The sequence below is a fragment of the Gambusia affinis genome, linkage group LG07, assembly GCF_019740435.1.
Source record: "Gambusia affinis linkage group LG07, SWU_Gaff_1.0, whole genome shotgun sequence".
Lineage (NCBI taxonomy): Eukaryota > Metazoa > Chordata > Actinopteri > Cyprinodontiformes > Poeciliidae > Gambusia > Gambusia affinis.
In genome coordinates, this window is record NC_057874.1 from 14182607 (window position 1) to 14202195 (window position 19589).

General features: G+C 42.0%; 1 protein-coding gene across 5 annotated transcripts in view; it reads right to left on the reverse strand.

Moving 5' to 3' along the window:
• Window positions 1–19589, reverse strand: part of srgap2 (SLIT-ROBO Rho GTPase activating protein 2) — a 62756-nt gene that overhangs the window by 2494 nt on the left and 40673 nt on the right. For 4 of the 5 annotated variants that reach the window (XM_044121354.1, XM_044121353.1, XM_044121350.1 and 1 more), the window contains exons 3-22: window positions 18439–18601; window positions 14863–14925; window positions 13374–13589; window positions 12953–13081; window positions 10493–10714; window positions 10289–10390; window positions 10004–10201; window positions 8907–8991; window positions 8351–8378; window positions 8086–8116; window positions 7381–7441; window positions 6547–6624; window positions 6313–6447; window positions 6129–6234; window positions 3832–4056; window positions 2654–2733; window positions 2194–2392; window positions 764–898; window positions 439–652; window positions 42–152 (exon numbers count right to left, since the gene is read on the reverse strand). In XM_044121354.1, the coding sequence (XP_043977289.1) occupies window positions 42–152; window positions 439–652; window positions 764–898; window positions 2194–2392; window positions 2654–2733; window positions 3832–4056; window positions 6129–6234; window positions 6313–6447; window positions 6547–6624; window positions 7381–7441; window positions 8086–8116; window positions 8351–8378; window positions 8907–8991; window positions 10004–10201; window positions 10289–10390; window positions 10493–10714; window positions 12953–13081; window positions 13374–13589; window positions 14863–14925; window positions 18439–18601 (2581 nt within the window). The remainder of the gene's footprint in view (window positions 1–41; window positions 153–438; window positions 653–763; window positions 899–2193; window positions 2393–2653; window positions 2734–3831; window positions 4057–6128; window positions 6235–6312; window positions 6448–6546; window positions 6625–7380; window positions 7442–8085; window positions 8117–8350; window positions 8379–8906; window positions 8992–10003; window positions 10202–10288; window positions 10391–10492; window positions 10715–12952; window positions 13082–13373; window positions 13590–14862; window positions 14926–18438; window positions 18602–19589) is intronic. The other variant, XM_044121351.1, reaches the window with a different exon arrangement.

Below are 19589 nucleotides of genomic sequence, written 5' to 3' on the forward strand. Positions count from 1 at the left end.
GGTTGAAAAGAACCGAGTTCCAACGCAGGAAAAAGCCGTACCTGTGCGGTGAGCTCCACATGACCTATGACCTCAGGGTCCAGGGGTCTGTGGTTGCTAAAACTCTTGGAGCGTCCTGCGGGGGTCGCCTTCCGTAACTGTGGACTCTCCACCTAAACCAGGGGCGTCAAACTCATTTTAATTTCAGGCCATTTAAAACTCACACATGTCCTCAAACGGCTGGTTGCCACAGAGTGTATTGATAAAACTACTAATTAACTAACTGTTAAAATATGAATAAATGGCTTTCTCTGAATTCGATGACAACTTCTTATGATTAAATAGTGATAAACATTGCAGATTATTTTACAAACTTCTACATCAGCAGGCAATGCGTCTGAAGAAAATGTCTTTGTCTGGAGCAAAAGAAGAATAGAATCTACACTGCATGTACTGTACCTTTGTTTTGAGTGAAGAGTGCCGAGTCACTGAGTTGAGGATGTTGTGAGCGCTGACGGGACGTTTGTCTCCCGAGTCTTTCACCGGAGCTCCACCAGTGAGAGACGCTGTTCTGGCTCCTCCTGCTCCACTGCTGCTGGCCGCTGGACTCATGCTGTCGCTCTCTGACCTGAACGCTCTCCGGATGTTCCCGGGCTCGGGCCGCTTCTTCAGCCTAAAGGACACAAAATGCTTACTGAGTTTAACTGAACTTGGCAGGGAACAGCAGGAAATCCCCGACGCACAGATATTTTAAATGGTAATATTCTGCGGACATGCAACCCACTTGAGGTTGGCCAGGTAGATGTCGGCCACATGGCCTCCTGTGGGAGACGGTGCGCTGCCCCGAGTGGACACCCTCTCCTCCAGCTGGTCCCTGCTGTCCACTTCAGGCTTTGGACTGCCGCGCTCAGCATCAGATCTGACAAATTGCAGGAAAAAAACCCATTGCACTAATCGCACAACAAACCGCCGAGAGTGAGGACACATGTGAACAACCCTACTGTGTGTTTGGAAGGCAAGGAAGATTTTACAAATTAATCAGGACACATTCTTGGTGGCAGTATCATGCTGTGGGGATGTGGTTTTTTTGGGGTTTTTTTTTTCTCCAAAAGCTACAGGGAAGCTGATCAGAACTGATGGTGAGATTAGCTACAGTTTGTATAAAAAGTATTCACCCCTTGGATGTTTTACACTTTTTATTGCTTTTACAAATCAATCTTGATTAACAAGATCTGAGTTGGGTTTTTTTTTGACAAAATAAATGACAATAAAAGTAAAATCTTATTTCTAATAAATAAAATGAACATATTTACCACTAATTAAGTGATGTCAGTATTTAGTAGATGAACCTTTGGCTACAATCACAGCATACAGTCTGTGTGGACATGTCATTTGGCTTGCTCCTCTCCATACTGCAGTTTTACTGCATTCTTTTTTGCATAACTATTCAAACTATGTCAGGGTGCTCAAGTCCTGCCACAAATTCGCTATCAGATTAAGTTCTGGGCTTTGACAAGTGAATACAAAACCTAAAGGGGATTTTAAAAACAACTGACTTAAAGGTGCTGAATGAATGCCAAACGGTTCAGATATGTATCTGCAAAATACGATCAAAATCGTGTATCCGTTTCTGTGCAGTTCAAAACGATGTACCTCTTTGTTTTCTTCCTTGTCGTATTCCTATAAAATATATCAAAGATTCTGGTTGTGAGGTGACAAAATGTGGAAAACTAAAAGGGGTATTAAAAGTTTTACAAGACACAGTGTCCATCTTTCATGACCATAATGTAATCTTCAAAATCCTACAAGAATCGCACCACAGCTAGACAACAATATTGTGTTACTGTGTATTCTTACTTATCAGAGAGAAAGTCTGGAAATCCGAACCTTTCTTTTGGTCAGATTAAACACAACTGTGAAAACGTTACAAACTACTGTCTGCCTGTCTTAAGCTGAGACGGAAACTGATCTCTAATCACGTGCAGCTTATATCACTGCTGCTCAACTTCCTTAGCAACGGGGATTTCCAACAGTGCGTGAACTTCTGACGTTTGGCCAGAAATGTCAAACATGTGTTTGACCGCTTCCCTGTTTAGGTTTTGAACAGAGGGCTCTTTGTCCTGAAAGTGAAACATCTGAACATTCACGAAGACATGGAAATAAAAACAAACATCTATAACAGAGCCGTCGACACGAGGCCAGAAAAAATCTTACGTCTCTAGGATGGTGATGTACTGGTGCGGCACCAGACCGTCCACGCCGTTGTGCTGCCCCTCCCACCAGTCGTCGGAGGCTCGCTGGAACAGCAGGAGAGAGGCGCCCTTTTTGAACGTCAGCTCCCGACCAGAGCGCCCCGTGTAGTCGAACTTGCCGATGGCTTCGACCGGTTCAGATTCTGAAACAGCCAACGTGCCTGAGATTCAGAGGGAGGGTCAACAGAGGCAGGTGGAGCGGCAGAAAGCAGGTTGCAAAGGGAGAAAAGAGAGAGAAAAGAGAGAGAGAGGTGTGGAGAGCCACATTAGTGCAAGGCTGTTTAGTGCTGCTGCCTTACAGTGATGATAAAAATGCATTATTAATAGGTTAAAGCAAGCAGGTTGGGAGCTATGATGACAAAATTATAGTCAGTGAGCAGCAGAACAGGGTTTGTTGAAGTAAACAGAGTGAAAGTACGCACCGTCTTCACTGTTGTGGCTGACGGAGACGGTGTCAGGTGCCGGCTCTTCCACTAGGGGGGGCTCACACTGCAGACTGTCACTGCAGCAGAGGCACACAGCAGAGGATGTTCAAGAAAGAGGTGAAGGTTTCAGTCTCAACGCCTTGCAAAGGAGTTTATATCCTGTGTGTTTTATTGAGACTCTATTTGTGTGATAAACTGACACAAAGGAAGGCTTACTTGTGAAGTGGAGGAGAAATCAAAAGAAGATCTGAAAAAGTGTTATGTGGATCTTTCATTTTCCCTCTGTGTCACAGTGGCACGCTATTTTATTTTAATTTGCTCTTACATAAAATTCCCAAATAACAAAGTTGCCGAATGTGATGAAAACTAAGGCTCTTTAATAATTTGCCAAGGCACAGTAGTTCATATTTTCCAGTGCCATCTGGGCTAAAAGGGCTGCTTTTTAAGAAATGGTAATGTTTTAAAATTATTTTTCTTGTTACTACTTGTCAAATTTGATGAGTTTTGACACGAGGTTCTGTTTTTTTCCCCCCTGTACACTTTGTTACACAGTAAAACACACACACACAGTAATACAGGATATTTGGTAAAGTTAAAGATGTCTTGGGAAAATGGGACAAAAGCATTCAGGATGCCTTTTCTGATAACTCTACGGTCAGCCAACCAAAATAAATCCAAGTGGCCTAGGCATACATCTAGTTACAGGAAGGTTAAAGGTCGTTTTATACCTAAATTAAATTAAATCACGAGTGTCCTTTTATTCTGAAATCAAAAGATAGAAGTTCAACAAATCCCAGGTGTTGCCGGCGTGATAACATAATTTAAGCCCATTCACATTCATTGACTGACTGGCAGTAATCACAATAACAAGCTCCAAGATTGAGATTGAAAATTAACCATTGCCTTTGCTGTTGTGTGCTGCCTGCTGTGGTCAGGTGGGGCTTTAATCTCCCATGTGATGGACAGTAAGCTGATTCCCGTGGCCCCCTGGCTCTGTGTAGCCCCCGCTCTAAATCTCTCCCTGGCAGCCCTTAAATAAATCCTTCACTCCCTCCTCAAGTATTTCCCTCCCAAATCGCCAACAGCCATTTGAAAAGACGTGTAAAGACCATCCCAGGGCCTGAACCCTGAGATTCAGATTTTCACTGATATTTTTACGGTATCCCCGCTCTCACCAGAAGTCGTCACCAGCTCCAGGGATTGTGTATATAGGGCCTGGCAGGTCCTGCAGGCCTGGGAAGATGCTGTCGTGGTGGATGATGATAGTTTTAATGAATTCGTTGACGTGTGCCTGGCAGGAGACCTGGTCGTGGCCTTCAGGGACAGACATCAGGGTGGGGCCGAAGCAGATGGCCAAGTTGTAGGGGTCCATCATGTTTTCCTCGCTGTACTGGGACAGACTGGGGGGGAAGGAGAAAAGACGGAGGTTTGTCATTATTTTTATTCCGCTGTCTTAAACAGACAACATGCTCTGCAAAAATATTCACACATTTAGAACTTTTTTCTATTTTATCACAAAGTTTTATTGATGTTTTATGTTCTAAACCAGCACAAAGTAACCTCGAAGTGGAGGTAAAAGGACGCCTTGTTTTATGCAAATAAAAATCTGCATTTGTAATCACCTGCCCAGAATGAATACTTTGCAGAAACAAGTTTCACTGCAATCCCAGCTGCAAGTCTATCTCTACCAGAACAAAGTTTTTGCTCGTTCTTTTTTGCAAAACTGCTCAAGCTTACTCAGACTGGTTCAGCAAACAGCAATTTTCAAGCTTTCCTAAAACTTTCTGAGTTTTAGGAAAGTCTACATCTTTGTCTTTGTGACGCTGTTTCTTCGTTATTAATCTCCGAAGAACCTCTAAGGCCTTCACAGAACAGCTGTATGTGTTTTTATAGAAAATAAAAACAGTGCTTCTGTGTCTTCTGAAGGGTATTGGTTTCTCCACATTTTATTAAGGTGTATCAGAGTAGTGAAGTACAAAAATACATGTTAAAAAAGACGATAAAACTGTATTATTATGCACAATTTGTGTCAATAAAGTAGATCACCCACTATTCCTGCGGTGATCCAAAACAAAGTGGTGATGTGTGCTTAAAGGAGTGAGAAGAAACAGGAACACAGGGATGACAGTAGATCGGTCAAGTCAGAGGAATCTTTACTGTCTCCACATGAGCTGCTTGGTTTACCCGGGAGGCTTAAATGTCAGCTCCCTCCTCATCTCTCCAAACATGCCTTCAGCTTTGCATGAGGCCTCTGCCACGGTTTCAAGGTCAAAAGGTGACAAATTGATTTTCTCCATATGCAAGCATGTGTGTCCAAACATGTTGTAAGAAATGTTTCGTTCCATCTAAGCAAAACTTGTACTTCTACATGCTTCAACGGGGATTTGTTTGATGGGAAGCTTTGGTTTGTGGCTGATGTCAAAGCGAAGGATCTATCGTGTGCTACGATGAATCATGAAAATAAACTTGATTTGAAAGAGGAAATTAAGGTAATAATTAATCTGGAAAGTTTTAGTTTCCTGTGTTTGCGGTTTAATACTTCATGACATCCCACACTGACCTGTGACAAAGGTTAGAGGAAGTTTAGATGTGGTGTTAGGCCCCAAAATAATCTGGTATTTGTGGAAAACTCAGTGCAAAAGGGTCAAAGTTGACAGAAAGATCTTTAGCTACCAAAGTGTAAAATACAAGAGCCATTTCTGTTTCTAGATACCTTGACAGGGTTGCTCTTTGTTTCTATAAAGCCAATTTCTGACAATCCCAGTTTATAGCAGAACTATTTAGTCAATATATATGTTCAAAGTAAATACAGACAGTCAAACCAAATATTGTTTTCAAACATTTTGCTGCAGCAACAACCACAACTGTCCAGAGACATAACTCAGACTTAATTCAGTACCATTCTACAAAATGTAAAACAATTTAATTTGGTTTCAAAGGGTAACTGTTACAGTTGTGGAACATGGGGAGATAATCTCAATCAGAGATCTCGCTCATCTCTCCTTTGTCACAAATTCAGTGAAAGCAGATGTCTGCATCTGTGATATGATTGTAACATTTGGTACAGTTTCACCTCCGCATACAGCATAGAAGGACTTTACATAAGATACAGTATAATTATGTGACAATAATAATCAGTTGTAGTTTTTCTGCAGGAAGAACATCCGCCAAGCAGCCCAGGGGAGTTTGAGGCTTCAGAGTAATTAAATCCAAGGGGATAAAGGTTCAGGATAGCACAATGGAAACCCACCTAATGAGACACACTGGTTTCATTGCTGGAGTTATAATGGTAACTTTGTGGCACATAACCTCGCAACAAGGTAAGCCGTAGGACGTATCAGCTGTGATTTAACTGCAGATTATTTTAGAGCTCATTAATATTAAGCAGCTTTTATCCATCCAGCTTATTTTGTAATGCGCAGCCACTAATTGATGCAGGAGACATTCAGGTTCTGAGTGTGCTGCTACTCACTGGTTGAGGAAGGCAAACAGGTATCTCATGATGATGAGCGTTTTACTTGGCAGGCCTTGCAGAACCTTTCTAATGTGGACCGCTCGCTCCTGAAGACTCTCCATTGCTGGAAAATAACCACAACGTGAATAAGTCAGTGATGACTAAGAGGCTGCTGTATGGAGGCTGAAGTGGCGGTACTCACAGACACAGGATATGAGGTCATGGAAGACTTCTTTAGGAAAGAGGGCGTGCTCCAGGCCTCTAAAGTAGAGCTTCAGGACTCCAGCAATAGAGTCCATGTCATGGTCATTCTGGTCCCCTGCCAGAGGGTCCTCGCCTACATGGGGACGAAGAGGAAGGAAACAGAGGAAATGTAACAAATCAAACCAAAAACAACATGTTTGAGGCAACGTCTCACTTTCGACTGTAATGTTACCTCTCTCAAAGGCATTCTTGATGTCATTGACCTCCACCTGTGATCCAGACACCCTGAAGATGCCCTCATGCTGCAGACCTACCCAGAAGCACACATAAAGGTTATCCTCGTAGTTCCTAAGCTTTCCGCAGGAATACTGAGATGTTAAAAACTATTATTTCTGTGATTTGAATGTCTTTTTATTTATTATTATTATTATTATTATTATTATTATTAAACGCCAAAGAATGTGCTGGAGTAACTGGATTTTTCTCTGGTGTTTAAGTCCATAATCTGTTACTGCAGAATGCCAGTCAATGACATATAACAGAGTCAAATATGGCTACTTGGACAAAACTCAAATCAGTCAGAGTGTAAAAACTAAAGGAGTGGTACCTTTCTCTTTTATCAAGTTAATGATGTTCTAAAGTTAAATGTTTTTGCACTTGTGTAACACAGAACTACACACTGCAAAGTGCCAGTAACCAGGCAGAAAGATGGATCAATTTTACTGCTTGGAAACATTTTCAGACATGAAAAACAAGGGCAGCCACAGCACTACATTTATTTATCATCGCATTAACATTTTTGTTTTGTTTTTAGTTGCTATTCAACAGTGGTATTTCCTCCAAATGTTAACATACCGCAAGAATCTCACAGCAGTCGATGCCTAACCTGAATTTTTCTCTTTTCTTTTGTAGTTTTACAATAAAAAGTACACAGAAAATATTTGGATTCAGTCAAATCTCAACCAATCCAACTCTTCACATGAGAGAAAAAAAAAAAATCAACAACCAATCACTGAATCAAAAAGCTGGGGCTGAACCTATCACCTAACAGGGAGGATTTCCTCACCATGGCGACTGATGAAGCGGATGCAGCTCTCGACCATCAGCGGAATGGCTTCACCTGAGTCCTAAAATAGAGAAATTAGAAATGACCTGTGGTAAATTAAAGCTGCTACAGGAAATTGGTAGAAAAAATATGTTCACACACACACACGCCCACAGACAGATATTTTTTCCCCTACATAATACATGCTTGCACATCAATTTGCAAAGATGGACCAATTTAGGGGGTAAACCATATCAGACATGAGGAAGACATGATGGGTGCAGCTGTTGCTAGGAAACCACACATTTCAATTTCCCTTTGTCTCATTTTTTTCTTCATTTTTTTCAGAAATCTGGTGAGGTTTGGCTACAAATTATACTGTGTGATACTGGTAGCCAGTTCAATATCAACACAAATGCAATTTATTTGTTGAAGATTTATTTTAAGATTAGGAAATAAACTGATTTCTCCATAAGGAGTGAGTTTATGTCAAACACAACCCAAGTGGTGCCACAAGGGGGAGCTACAAACATGTGTTTCTCCACTTCTGAAGCTTCCTTTGATTATTTAGCCACAGGAAAGCCCCCATATATATGAATGATGGTTTATATATGTGAGTTAACAACCCAACTGCGCCAGTTCACCCTGTGGATGTTGGATTTTCCTGAGAAAAAATGAGGTCTGAGTTAAAAGTAGAGACACAAACACCCTGACTCAGATAATTACCTGCTTCCGCAAGGTTGAATTTCTCCTTCCACTATAGAGGGAAAAAAGAAAAAGAGGTAACAGCACTCTGTCATTATGTCACCAGAGAAAGTCTATTTATATGCACAGCTCTTGTAATGCTCTATTTGTCCTAACAGACAAATTATAAATACATTTGAGAACGTCTATAAACGACCACAAAGACCACTGGCTGCGATGCATATGCACGTTTATGAGTGAGTGTGTGCGTGAGCGAGAGCATATTTCCTTCCTTTGCCACACCTACCTGGCAAGGCAACAGTCGGTTTTCTGACCTATAGGAGGGAGGAAGAAGAAGAAGAAGAAGCAGCAAGGGAGGGGAAGAGGGAAGAGGGGGGTTTATGACAGCAGAGAGACACAGAGATAGGCAGTTACAGCAGGAACAAGACCCATGAGGAAATGGCTTCAGATGAAAACAGGGAGACAAAGTTCCCCTTTAAAGCCACACACACAGATACAATGCAGAAGATGTTTCTGAGGCTGTGGAAACTGATACGTGTGACCAGGAGGAACACACCCCAAACAGACATGTTGGAGAACACAGCTGCATCCACATATGGTCAGCGCTGCTGTGACCTTCCCTTTGACTCGCACACAGCTTGTGATTATTAGATATATTAAAGTCATTCTGCATCACTGCTGTGACCCTGATGTGCCCCCACTCCAATCCCCATCCCTCTGATCCCCCCCCCACCTCTCTTCAGTTTGCTGGAGGTGGGGAAGAAGGCAGGGGGGTCGGCCCTATACCGGACCCACGCGGCTGGAAAAAAGGACAATATGCAAAAGGTATGAAGGACACTCACTCTCTCCCAGGGTCTTCTGGATTAAGTCATGCTTGGCGTCCAGTTTGGTGATCAGACTCCTGCCTTCCAGAAACTCCTTTAGCTTCTATAAAACATTCAAACATACAAATGCCAGGGTCACCAGAGCTGGCGATTTACTAAAATACATTGCTACTGAGAGTTTCTATGGTTAAAAAGACAACAACATCAAAACTTAGCGTGGGCTGACATGAAATGATGGTACTGTATCATAAGCTTGAGTATAAATACCAAGCAAATTCCACACACAGGGAAACGTGATTCCAAGTCACATGGATATCTGTTGTTCCTTATAAATCAGTAAAAATTAGTAAACTGAAATGACAAACGATAGAAAATATTTTCAAAAACTGGCTTTTATTCCGATCATCCCATCTGTGCGTTGGTCTGAATTCAAACTCCAAATAAATACAGCTGTAAAACACAAGAAACAAGACGGCAGTCTTTAGGAGAGCTGACATGAACTATGGAAACCCAAGGGGGACATTGGTGAAAAAAAAAATCAAAATTTTCCAAAAATGAAATCCTCAAAAACAGAAAATCTGATTAATTGACAAAATCATTTTGTAGTCTGACGTGAAACAAATGGTTTATATGTGGTAAAGAGCATCATGCCCAGTGCAAAGCATGGTGGAGGAACTATGGTGCTGTGGGCCTGACTCCAAATGAGACAAAGTAGCGTTGTAAAGCAGGCTTGCTCTTGTTGGTGCAATACAAGTACAAAAATTGCTCAGTGAGTTCCAGTCCACTTTTATATTTTGCTGTATTTCGAGGAAACTGGGTTGTTTCTTTTTCACCATAGAACACTTTTGAGGCATCTTGTCATCAACACAAAGCCTGTATAATGAAATGTTTCTGTGACCCAGAAAGTTTGATTATATAGAGAAAATGTCTTCAGATTTATAAATGTTGAACCATATCAGCTATAAAAATCCCAGTTTCAATTCAGTAAAAGCTTCGCATACTTTCCATCTGTGTTGTACTTCTAAGTAATTTTGTATTGGTGATATTTATGTTAGTTGATAAGAACTGCTGGACCAGGTCGAGATCAGGCCCGTTCCTCAATCCGCTCCACTGACCGTGAAGTAAAACTGCTCGGTCTCCTGCTGATTGGCACGCCGCTTGGCCAGGCTCGGTTTGCTCAGATACGACTCGCTGAACGTGGACTTCACCGACTCCATGCTGTTGCTATGGTGGAAGCACTCGGAGACGTCGTAGTCCTCCACCGTCACCATGTCCTGGATGGTGGACATAGTGGCCTCCATTGTTTTCTTCACCTGGTGGACGATGAGAAGAAAATTATCTTTTTTTCTTTTTTTATTTAAACTTGTAGCTAAGAAACAAAAGCAAAAACACGTCCTGACCTCTTCATTCTCAATCTTAAGAGTGGAGAGGCGCGACTGAAGCGACTGACACCTCTGATGGAGATCCACTTCCAGTGGCTGTTGTGCACACATCACTCCCATCTAAAATAAAAATACACACACACACACAGGTAAGCATACCACTGCCTTTTAAAAAGAAATTCTCTCACTTTGACACAGTAGAAAGAAGAAAACGATCCATACCATGTCCCCCATGTGGGACTGAAAATCAAATCGGGCTGGTGGGCAGAAGACGTTGTTGTAGGTCTCCATCAGTTTTTGTTTGTCCCCGTTGGGCTCCAGGCTCTCTGCCGCTCCTTCCAGTGTCTCCAAACCCGTGTGTTTAGACGTCTCTACGTTCTGCTCCGCAGACAGGTAGGTCCTCAGGGCTCGATGCAGGCTGGCATGGTAGCCCAGGTCACAGCACTGTCACACGTGCATGCAGATAAAGACAAATACTTAGAATGATATGTAACAAGTAGTCTTATCTCCCTGAGTTCGTGGAGAGGTAAAAAAAAAAAAAAGAAAAGAGAGAGAGAGACGGTGAGAGACATGATGAAACAGGAAAGTCGAGATAAAATAGTATTCCGATATGCAACAATCAGATACACTCATTATCTGCACTTTTTTTTTTCTCCGAAGAGTTTTTGACGCACTAGTGGCTTGTATTTTTGTGACAGTAGGCAGACAGGAAGGCGGGTGAGGAGAGGGGGGAAGACATGCGGCAAGGGTCGCGGACGTTGAACCCGCGACATCCTCAAGGACTGAGGCCTCCAAACATGGGGCGTGCTAACCCCCTGCACCACCACAGCACGCCCCTTATCTGCACTTTTGCACATTTATTGTAGCATAGATAAATATAGACACTACCACTCATCCAGGCACTTTTGCCTTTTTCTCTTCAGAATAGCTATAATTTGTGCCACTTGTTCAACAACATGCAACAAACATTCATTAAACCTCCTCCTCTGACCCACTGCGGCCACTGCAGATTTTAGATGAGTGGTTTTAAGATGCAGTTCTCTCAAACAAACTCCCAAAGGGCCAGTGGACGTGAAGTCCATTTGAGTTCAGTGAACACTCGTTATTTTCTAGTAAACAACCTGAGATAATTGAGGCTTTGTGACAAAGTGCATTACACTGCTGACAGCAGCAATATACTGTACAGTAACACTGGCCCACGGAGGACATGGAAGGTATTTCTGACTACCAAGTGCTACCAAATGTTTGATTCTTGAGTGCTACCTGGGTTCGATTCCCGGCCCGGGATCTTTCTGCATGGAGTTTGCATGTTCTCCCTGTGCATGGTGGGTTCTCTCTGGGTTCTCCGGCTTCCTCCCACAGTTCAAAAACATGACTGTCAGGTTAATTGGTCTCTCTAAATTCTCCCTAGGTGTGAGTGTGTGTGTGAATGGTTGGGTGTCCTGTGTGTCTCTGTGTTGCCCTGCGACAGACTGCCAACCTGTCCAAGGTCGCCAGTCTGTCTTTCCCGAAACATTAGCTGGAGATAGGCACCAGCAACCCTCTGGACCCCACTAGGGACAAGGGTGAACAGAAAATGTATGGATGGATGACCCTGGGAACTAGTCTTTGCTCTAGCCTTAATCAGTTTGTGGAAGACTTTTTCAGACATAAGCTACAAAGCAAGGTGTGGCAAAATAAACACACACACATAAAAAAAATGCAGCTCCGCGTCCTGGCATATGCCTACACACACTAAGCCAGCATCCACTGAGAGCTAGCAGCGTTGTTCATTAGAGCGGTGTGCTGTACATGCTGCCATCCACATGACACGCTCACACCAATTTGGCTCTATGACTACCTCTGCTGCAGTCTCTCCTGCATCACACCGAGGAGCAACAAAGATGAATCAGACACACGCGGGAAGGAGAAGGTACACAAAGAGGAGAAAGAAAGAAAGCAAGGCCAAAACGAAAGAAAAATATGAGGAAGAAAGAAGAAACAAACAGAACGAAGGGAGATAGGTCACAAAGAAAGAAGGTAAAAACAGAAGTGGCAAAGAAGTAAGAATAAAGAAAGAACAAGGAAATAGAAAAACAAGGACAGATGAAGAAAGTCTACGAGGATCCAAGGAAAGAATAATGTTTGGATAATAAATACAGAATTAAGTCAGGAGGTAGAATTCCCCCCCCATATTTTCCAAGGAATTAAATGAAATCCCAGACTTTTCCAGGCTGTGTAGGACACCTATCTTGTGCAGCTGCAGTGGCCTACGAAGTCGAGTCTGTTTCCCAAGCTTTTATGTCAACATTATATTAAATATATGCTGTAAAACTAAACAACTGGATGTCTCTTTTAGAGCATTTACCCAGTAAACCATAAACCATTACTGTTTCTCTAAGCCTTCATAAACGCGTTCGTGGCACATCTGTTCTCTGCTGCTCTGTGGTTCAGCTCAGTGCAGAAAATACAGCACATAAATCCTAACATAGAAGCTGTTACCACCGATTGTTGAAACAAAAAGGGATGCGGGGACAAAGGGCGACCGCTTTGCAGTCTTTATTAAAGACGCTGAAGCTAATGTGAAGAGACGAACCCAGGGGAAACCGCGAGCTGAAAACAGACAACAAAGGACACACACTGAGCCGGCAACGTCCTCAGACACCAGCTCGCATCACAGGGTAACAGCGTGTTTATACTCACATCGATGATGTCGGACAGGTCATGGATGTAATATTTGAAGACGCAGCTGTTGGTGGCCTCCAGCGCCAGGAGGTACTCATTTCTGGCCTTGATGGCCTTCAACTTGTTCTCTGTGTACTTAGCTTGTCTCTGATAAGAAGAAGAAGAAAAAAAGCGTAAAACCGAGAATTGTAAAAAAGAATCAGTAAAAGGGGGAACACTGATGACAGGATGTGTGGAGGAACGACTGAGGGTAATAGGTGTTAAAGTGAAATGCCTCAGTATTGATTAAAGGGGATAATAGGTGTAGACCGTTGTTACTCTGACAAGCTGCCGCTTTGGCAGACACGGTTAGCAGTAAGCCTGTCGCGCAGCTATAAATCATTCATGAGACGCAGACATGCCTGTGTGACCCCCGTCCGCCTCACCCCGACCCACTTACCTTCTCCTTCATCTTCTCAATTTTTTTCACACTGGAACGGCGGACGACTCTCTCTTCGGTCCTGATGTTGCCCAGCGCGTCGGGGGAGCGCGGGGTCTGCTTGTCTTCCTGTCGACTGGAGCGTCCCATCTGCTTCTCCTCCTGCTTCTCCGCCTCTTTCAGCTTGGACTCGGCATTGATGCTGTCGGTGTTGTACATGTGGTACGTCTTCATCACCTGTGAGCAGGAATCTGACGCTTTAATCAATGAGCATGATGACGTGTTTTCGCCCCTCCTGAGCTGTGAACTTGCAATAAAGAGCTATAATAGTGGAAGTGAGCATTTATGTGCAGTGTCAGCTGTATTTCGTTGACCACCACCAGAGCTGTCATTACACAGTTCTGCTCAGAGCCTCGGCCCCTCAAACAGCAGACAAACACAGTTTCCAGTGCGTGAGCATACATGTGAGCGTCACTCAAACCAGATCTATTTCTATCTCTTGCTATACACTATAATTATAGAATAAGATTTGCCTTTATGGGTTTGGCAGACCTAAAGATATGTAGCGTGTTTTAGTGTAAAGCCAGAAATACCCTCTGATTGCCTCAGTAAATTGGTAGTATCATGGACCATTTGGATATTACAATGCATGTATGTGAAAAAAACCCCAACAAAAAAGAAAAATAAGAGTGAGGATTATAGTATAAAATGTTTATTATGATAGCCATTGTGATATGGAAGATATATAAAACAACAATGTATTTTAGAGATGTGATCCTTTCTGAGGGTGCACTCACACCGGTCCTCTTTAGTCCACTTTCATCAGACTCTTCTGTGTATACCTGGAAAGTCCGGTTCATTTTGGAAAGTGTGAATGTGCAACCAAACTCTGATGCAGACCACAAAAAAACAAAACAAAAAAAAAACAAACAAAAAACTACTCTGGTCTCAGTTCAGTTGAAATGAACTCTGAATGCATTTGTGAATGCAAGTGGACCGGAGTTCACGCCAAAAGCAGGAGGCAGACCACAAAACGTGGCATTCTGGGTAAATACAACTAAAACAAAACGTGCGAGTCCAGCAGTAGTGAGAGAAATGGCTTGTAGTCTTTTGTCAAAGACAAAAGAGAAATCCTACAGCCACTAAAACCTTACACCACTCCAGTTTTGTTTATATTTTGTCAAGAAGGAGGTTGTCTTCAGTGTCAGCTTAAAGAGATTAACAAAAAAAATCAAAGAGTTGTAAAAAATATTTAACTATGTCACCAAATTAAAAGTAACATCAGGTGGTACTGAGACCCAAGATCTTAATAGTCAGGGTTGGCCACTAAATATATTAGTGCTGATGATAACCTTTGTAAAAATACTTTAATTCTGTGTGGTGATATTAAAATAAAAGGTCAAAATAACCCTGTTTTAGCATCAGTGATCACATCTAAGGAAGAGATTTCTAATCCTAACACAAACAGAGTACATCATGTGTGATGATAGCCCAGAGAAAGTTTTCCTACCGTATAAAGTTCATTGAGGACTTTCATCAGGTCTTCCTGCAGCTGTACTCCAACCTCTTTGCTCTGAAAAGAGAAAAAATATAGGCTATGTGAACAAAGTGCTCTAAGAGATAAATTAACATAGTCTGCAAAACAAATGTCCATCTATCAAAGATTAAATAGTCTATCTAGCATGGACAGAAATGTGTCAAACCCAGGTAAGCAACAAATCAATTGCGGACATATTCATGGTTTCCCCCATGCTGGCTTTACTGCTGGTGCAAAGAGAGGGATGAAGGTCAGCTCAGTTCATTTTTATTTTGTAGCCCAACAACACAGATTTGTCTCAGTGAGCTTCACAGAGCGGACACCGTATGACACTTTCTGTCTTTAAGGCTGGAAAAGAAAGATAACACGGGCAGAATGTAAACTCCTCAAGCCTTTTATAGCGCAGGCAATTATGCAAAATATTTTGTTGCGAGGGCAGACTGCATGACAAAGTTCAAGTGAAAGGGAAGTGGACCAAAAAAAAAGTCCTGAAAAGTCTGTTAGCTCAACTAAATGTCATATGTGGAGACGTTCAGCTGAGGTTATGGAAGGATAATGCGGCTCATTTACCTCAAAAATCGGAACTTGGATCTTGGAATGACGTCACACCCAATACATGCATGTCGAAAAAGCCATGTATGTATGGCTTTTTCTAAGTGCTGTTCTCAGTGACTAGGCCAACTAGAGTTAGCAGTGCAGGCAAATGACGTTTTTGCCTGTATTTACATTTTCAAACACTGAGAAACCAAAGAGGTGCAGTTCAGCGTACATTTACGTTGCTTATTACCACAACTATCTCCGGTCTTTCTGAGCAAACCTATTGGACTTTGATGTGCTACAAGTCAGAATTTCAACGTCAGTGGACGTTACAGCTGATTTTTCTCACCAGGAGATTGTAAACGTTGGCTTCTGAGAACAAACTGAACGGAACAAGAGAGCCTCTAATGCTAATCCGTTGCTATGTAATGCTTACAGCTGATATCTTTTCATCTGTTTGGTCAGTTGTGCTGTTTTTAAAGCGCTTATCAATAAATTTGGTTTGGCTTATTGAAAACATTTAAACACTGTCATCGCCAACATGGAGAAAGACCTCAAAACAACAACTAAATTAATAACAAATGCATTTATTGTAGACATAAGAAGGCACTCTTGTTGATTTCTTTAATGAGCTGACATGAAAGTTAAATCAACATCAACTATCTCAGCTGTCAAACTGACAAGACCCAGATCTGCTTGATCTTCGCCTGTAGAAAGCTGGGTCAGTGATCTGTTACTTAGTTTTATCAAAGCAGGAAATATTGTGACATCAATTTTTCTTTCATAGCAAACAAACAGCTTAATTATGTATGATATTGTGCCACATAGAGGAATTTCACCAAGAGTAAGGAAATGTTTTGAGGGACTGTTTAAAAATGTGCCAGAATAAACATTTTGCTGAAAACAGTTTTGAAAACATTGATTCGCTCAAAATTTCTGATGTGTTTGCAATACAAAGAGTACAAAGAAGAGAGCTAATCTGTTTAAACAGAATCCAGCACTAAATTTTACCTTCAAGGTCTCAAAATTATTCAAGAATCTCATTTCAATTCCTCATGGGGGGGAGCATGCATTTGCAAATGTGGTCTCACGCATGCCCGATGTAATTAATCAAGAGTTTCATTTGACTTATCAGATGTAACAAAGATAGACTAATGACAGTAAGGAGTTATTGCTTGTCAGAAATATGGCAAGTCAAGTGAGCTGTCTAAAAAGTTCAGAAAAGATATAATTGCCAGGCACAAAAGGGCACCAAAAGACAGCAAAGGTCATGGGTGTTCCTAGAGATGTAGCTGGAAGAATAACTTGCACGACTGAAGTTATTGTAACACTACTGATGCAAAAGCATTAGAAAAATCGCTAACACTTTATTTGAAGGGGTGTGCATAAGACTGACATGACACTGTCACAAACATCACGTAACATTTATTATAAACATGAAGGAGTCCTTATGAATGTTTCTGACTGTTGTCATGAAGGGTAATTCGGTAAATAATGACACTTTTAAACAAAGTTGTGCTAAAAGTTGCATTAAAAGTCCATTTAAAACGGCCAACTTTGCACTCCAGCTCCAATCAGCTCCAATTTGCACACAACTACAAAAATGAGCTAAAAAGTTTTTGAAATTCTATTCTGAGAAGCGATGAATCAAAACTTTTTCAAATCTATGGATCAGCGATATGCTTGGGTCAATTTTTATGTAGTAATATATCCAAACTGAATATATTGCAGTTTGGAGAAAGGCTTAGGAAAAAAAAAAAAGATAATTTACAAAAAAAAAAAAAACAAGAAAAAACTCCAATGTTGAGGGATTTTTATAGTTGTGGATGAGTTCAGCACAGTTGATTTCAGTGCTTCTTCCAGTCAAATGCCATCATTGTTCAGCTCCTTCAACACTGCCTTGTCAAATATGAGCTGTGGTGAGACAGTTGTAGCCTCTGGCATTGCTAGTATTACTGCCACTGAATGGAAACATAATAAATGGACTCGTTATGCGCTTAATTAGACTTTAGAGCATTGTGTGGGCGTGTTGTTTGCAGGCTGTTTACGAACCAGACAAGATGAAATCAACCCTTCAGTAGAACAGCCTGCATAAGAAAAATACCCCCAAAACAAGAATTGACGACGTCTCATTAAAATCCAGAGAGGAAAAAAAGTTTTAAAAAATCAAATAAAAAATAAAAAACACGCAGTTTTTTGTTGCTTTGTTTTGGTATCAGGATCAGAGTGGACAAGCCGTTTAAAGACTTTCTATCAGGATGGAAATCGGCCGCCGCTGTCACGACATTCCAGACACGCAGACACAACTTCCCTTCACGCTCCACACTTGTACTAAACAGTTATCTTCCTCTACCTGAGAGGGTTTCAGATTCTCCACATTCTTCTCCTCTACTGCGGTACGCCCAGTTCCAGTCCTCTTTGCTTTCATCCAAAAAAAACAAAAAAACAAAAAACAACCCAATCTATTCCAACCTGAAATGTATTGTAATTTTAAATCTGAGCCAAAGCCTGATCTCGCAACCCAGTCTGTGATCTCGTGAAGCTCCGACTTTTGGTAAAAATTACCTCATCCCGCAGCAACACTCGCTCTGCGGGACTCCTGCTGAATAAATAGTCTAAGATGTCCTTCCTGGCGATGAACAGCCGTCTCCCAGGGGAGAACTGCGCTCTGGTATTTGCTTCATCATGCTTACCCTCCCCCTCACCCTCCATCTTTATCTTGTTCCTTTGCTGTTTCTGCTCTTCCACTACAATTCTCTATTCTTATCTGTTTTAACTCACAGACCGGGGAGAGGCTTGATAAATGCAGACTCCTGTATGAAACCCAGACACTATAAACTGCCCCGGCTTATGGTTCAGCTGTCAATAAATCAGTCAGGACAAAAAGCAGACGCAAGGGAGACGGATGGACATGCCTGAAACAGGACATGGATTTATTATGCCCTCTATCTCTGCATCACTTGAGTTCCTCGTAAATGCATTGTGTGTGTCTGAGTGCAGGCGTGGGACCACCTTCTTGAAGAGGCGCCCCGAGTCCTCGCTGATCTGCGCGAACCGTGGGATGATGTTGTTGAGGTAGAGGTCGGACAAAGTGGCGTGGTCCCGACTCTCCCTCTTCACCTGAAGCAGCAGAAGGTTCCAGCAGTTCACCGGAGATAAGACGGACTGCTCCTTCCTGTAAACACACACACACACACAGAGACGGAAGTGCAACATTGAGAGGGCTTCACAAACCAACGAGTCCATTTTTATACACCTTGCAAAAGTATTCAAACTCACTTAAACTTGTTTCCATTTCGTCAAGTTACAACCACAAACTTCAAACTTCTGGTCTTTTTTGAGACAACAAAACCAAGAAGAAGTGCACCATTATGAGGTGGGGGACAAAGATCAATGTCTAATCTGACATTAATCAGCTCCTGCCAGGAAAACTTCAAATATGTGGAAGAGTGTGATAACATGAGACAAAAAAGATCCAGTAGCCCAGAACATCATCCTGAACGACTGATATCTATATGAAACACAGTGGTGGCGGCACCATGCTGTGGGCATGCTGTTCTTCAGCAGGGACAGGGAAGCTGCAGGGAAATGTACTCCGGGAAGTCATGAAAGAAAGTCTGTTACAGGCTGCACATAACTTGAGGCTGGGGGTGGAGGTTCACCCTCCAGCGAGGCCGGAGCTGCAATGGGGTGACTAAGATCAAAGCTGTTCATGAGCTCAAATGACCCAGTTGTATGAAAGTGGGACCCTGACACACTGTTGAACTCACAAGATTAAATATGAAACATTTAGTTCACTGGCTGTCATTAGTCAAACACATTCCAATGGTTAGGAGCGTTCTCCAACAGATAATCACATCCAGCGTCAAAATACAAACAAAATGGTGGCAGATCAAAGGATTAGATAGATTTCCCCCCATTTTAGTACACATTCTCCATAATTAGAAACATTAAAACCAACCAAAACAAGACTCAATGACTTTGTTGAAAAATACATTACCTGCCAATTAAAAGGTAAACCTTGTGTGGAGTGTGTATTTCAGTAGTAATATTTGGAAATGTTGTCGTTTAAAGCTCCTCTCTCAGCTGCTAAGTTCAGCTTTTTGTGTGTATGAGGCTTTTTTAGACACACACACACAACAATGATGTACAATCTCAACCTC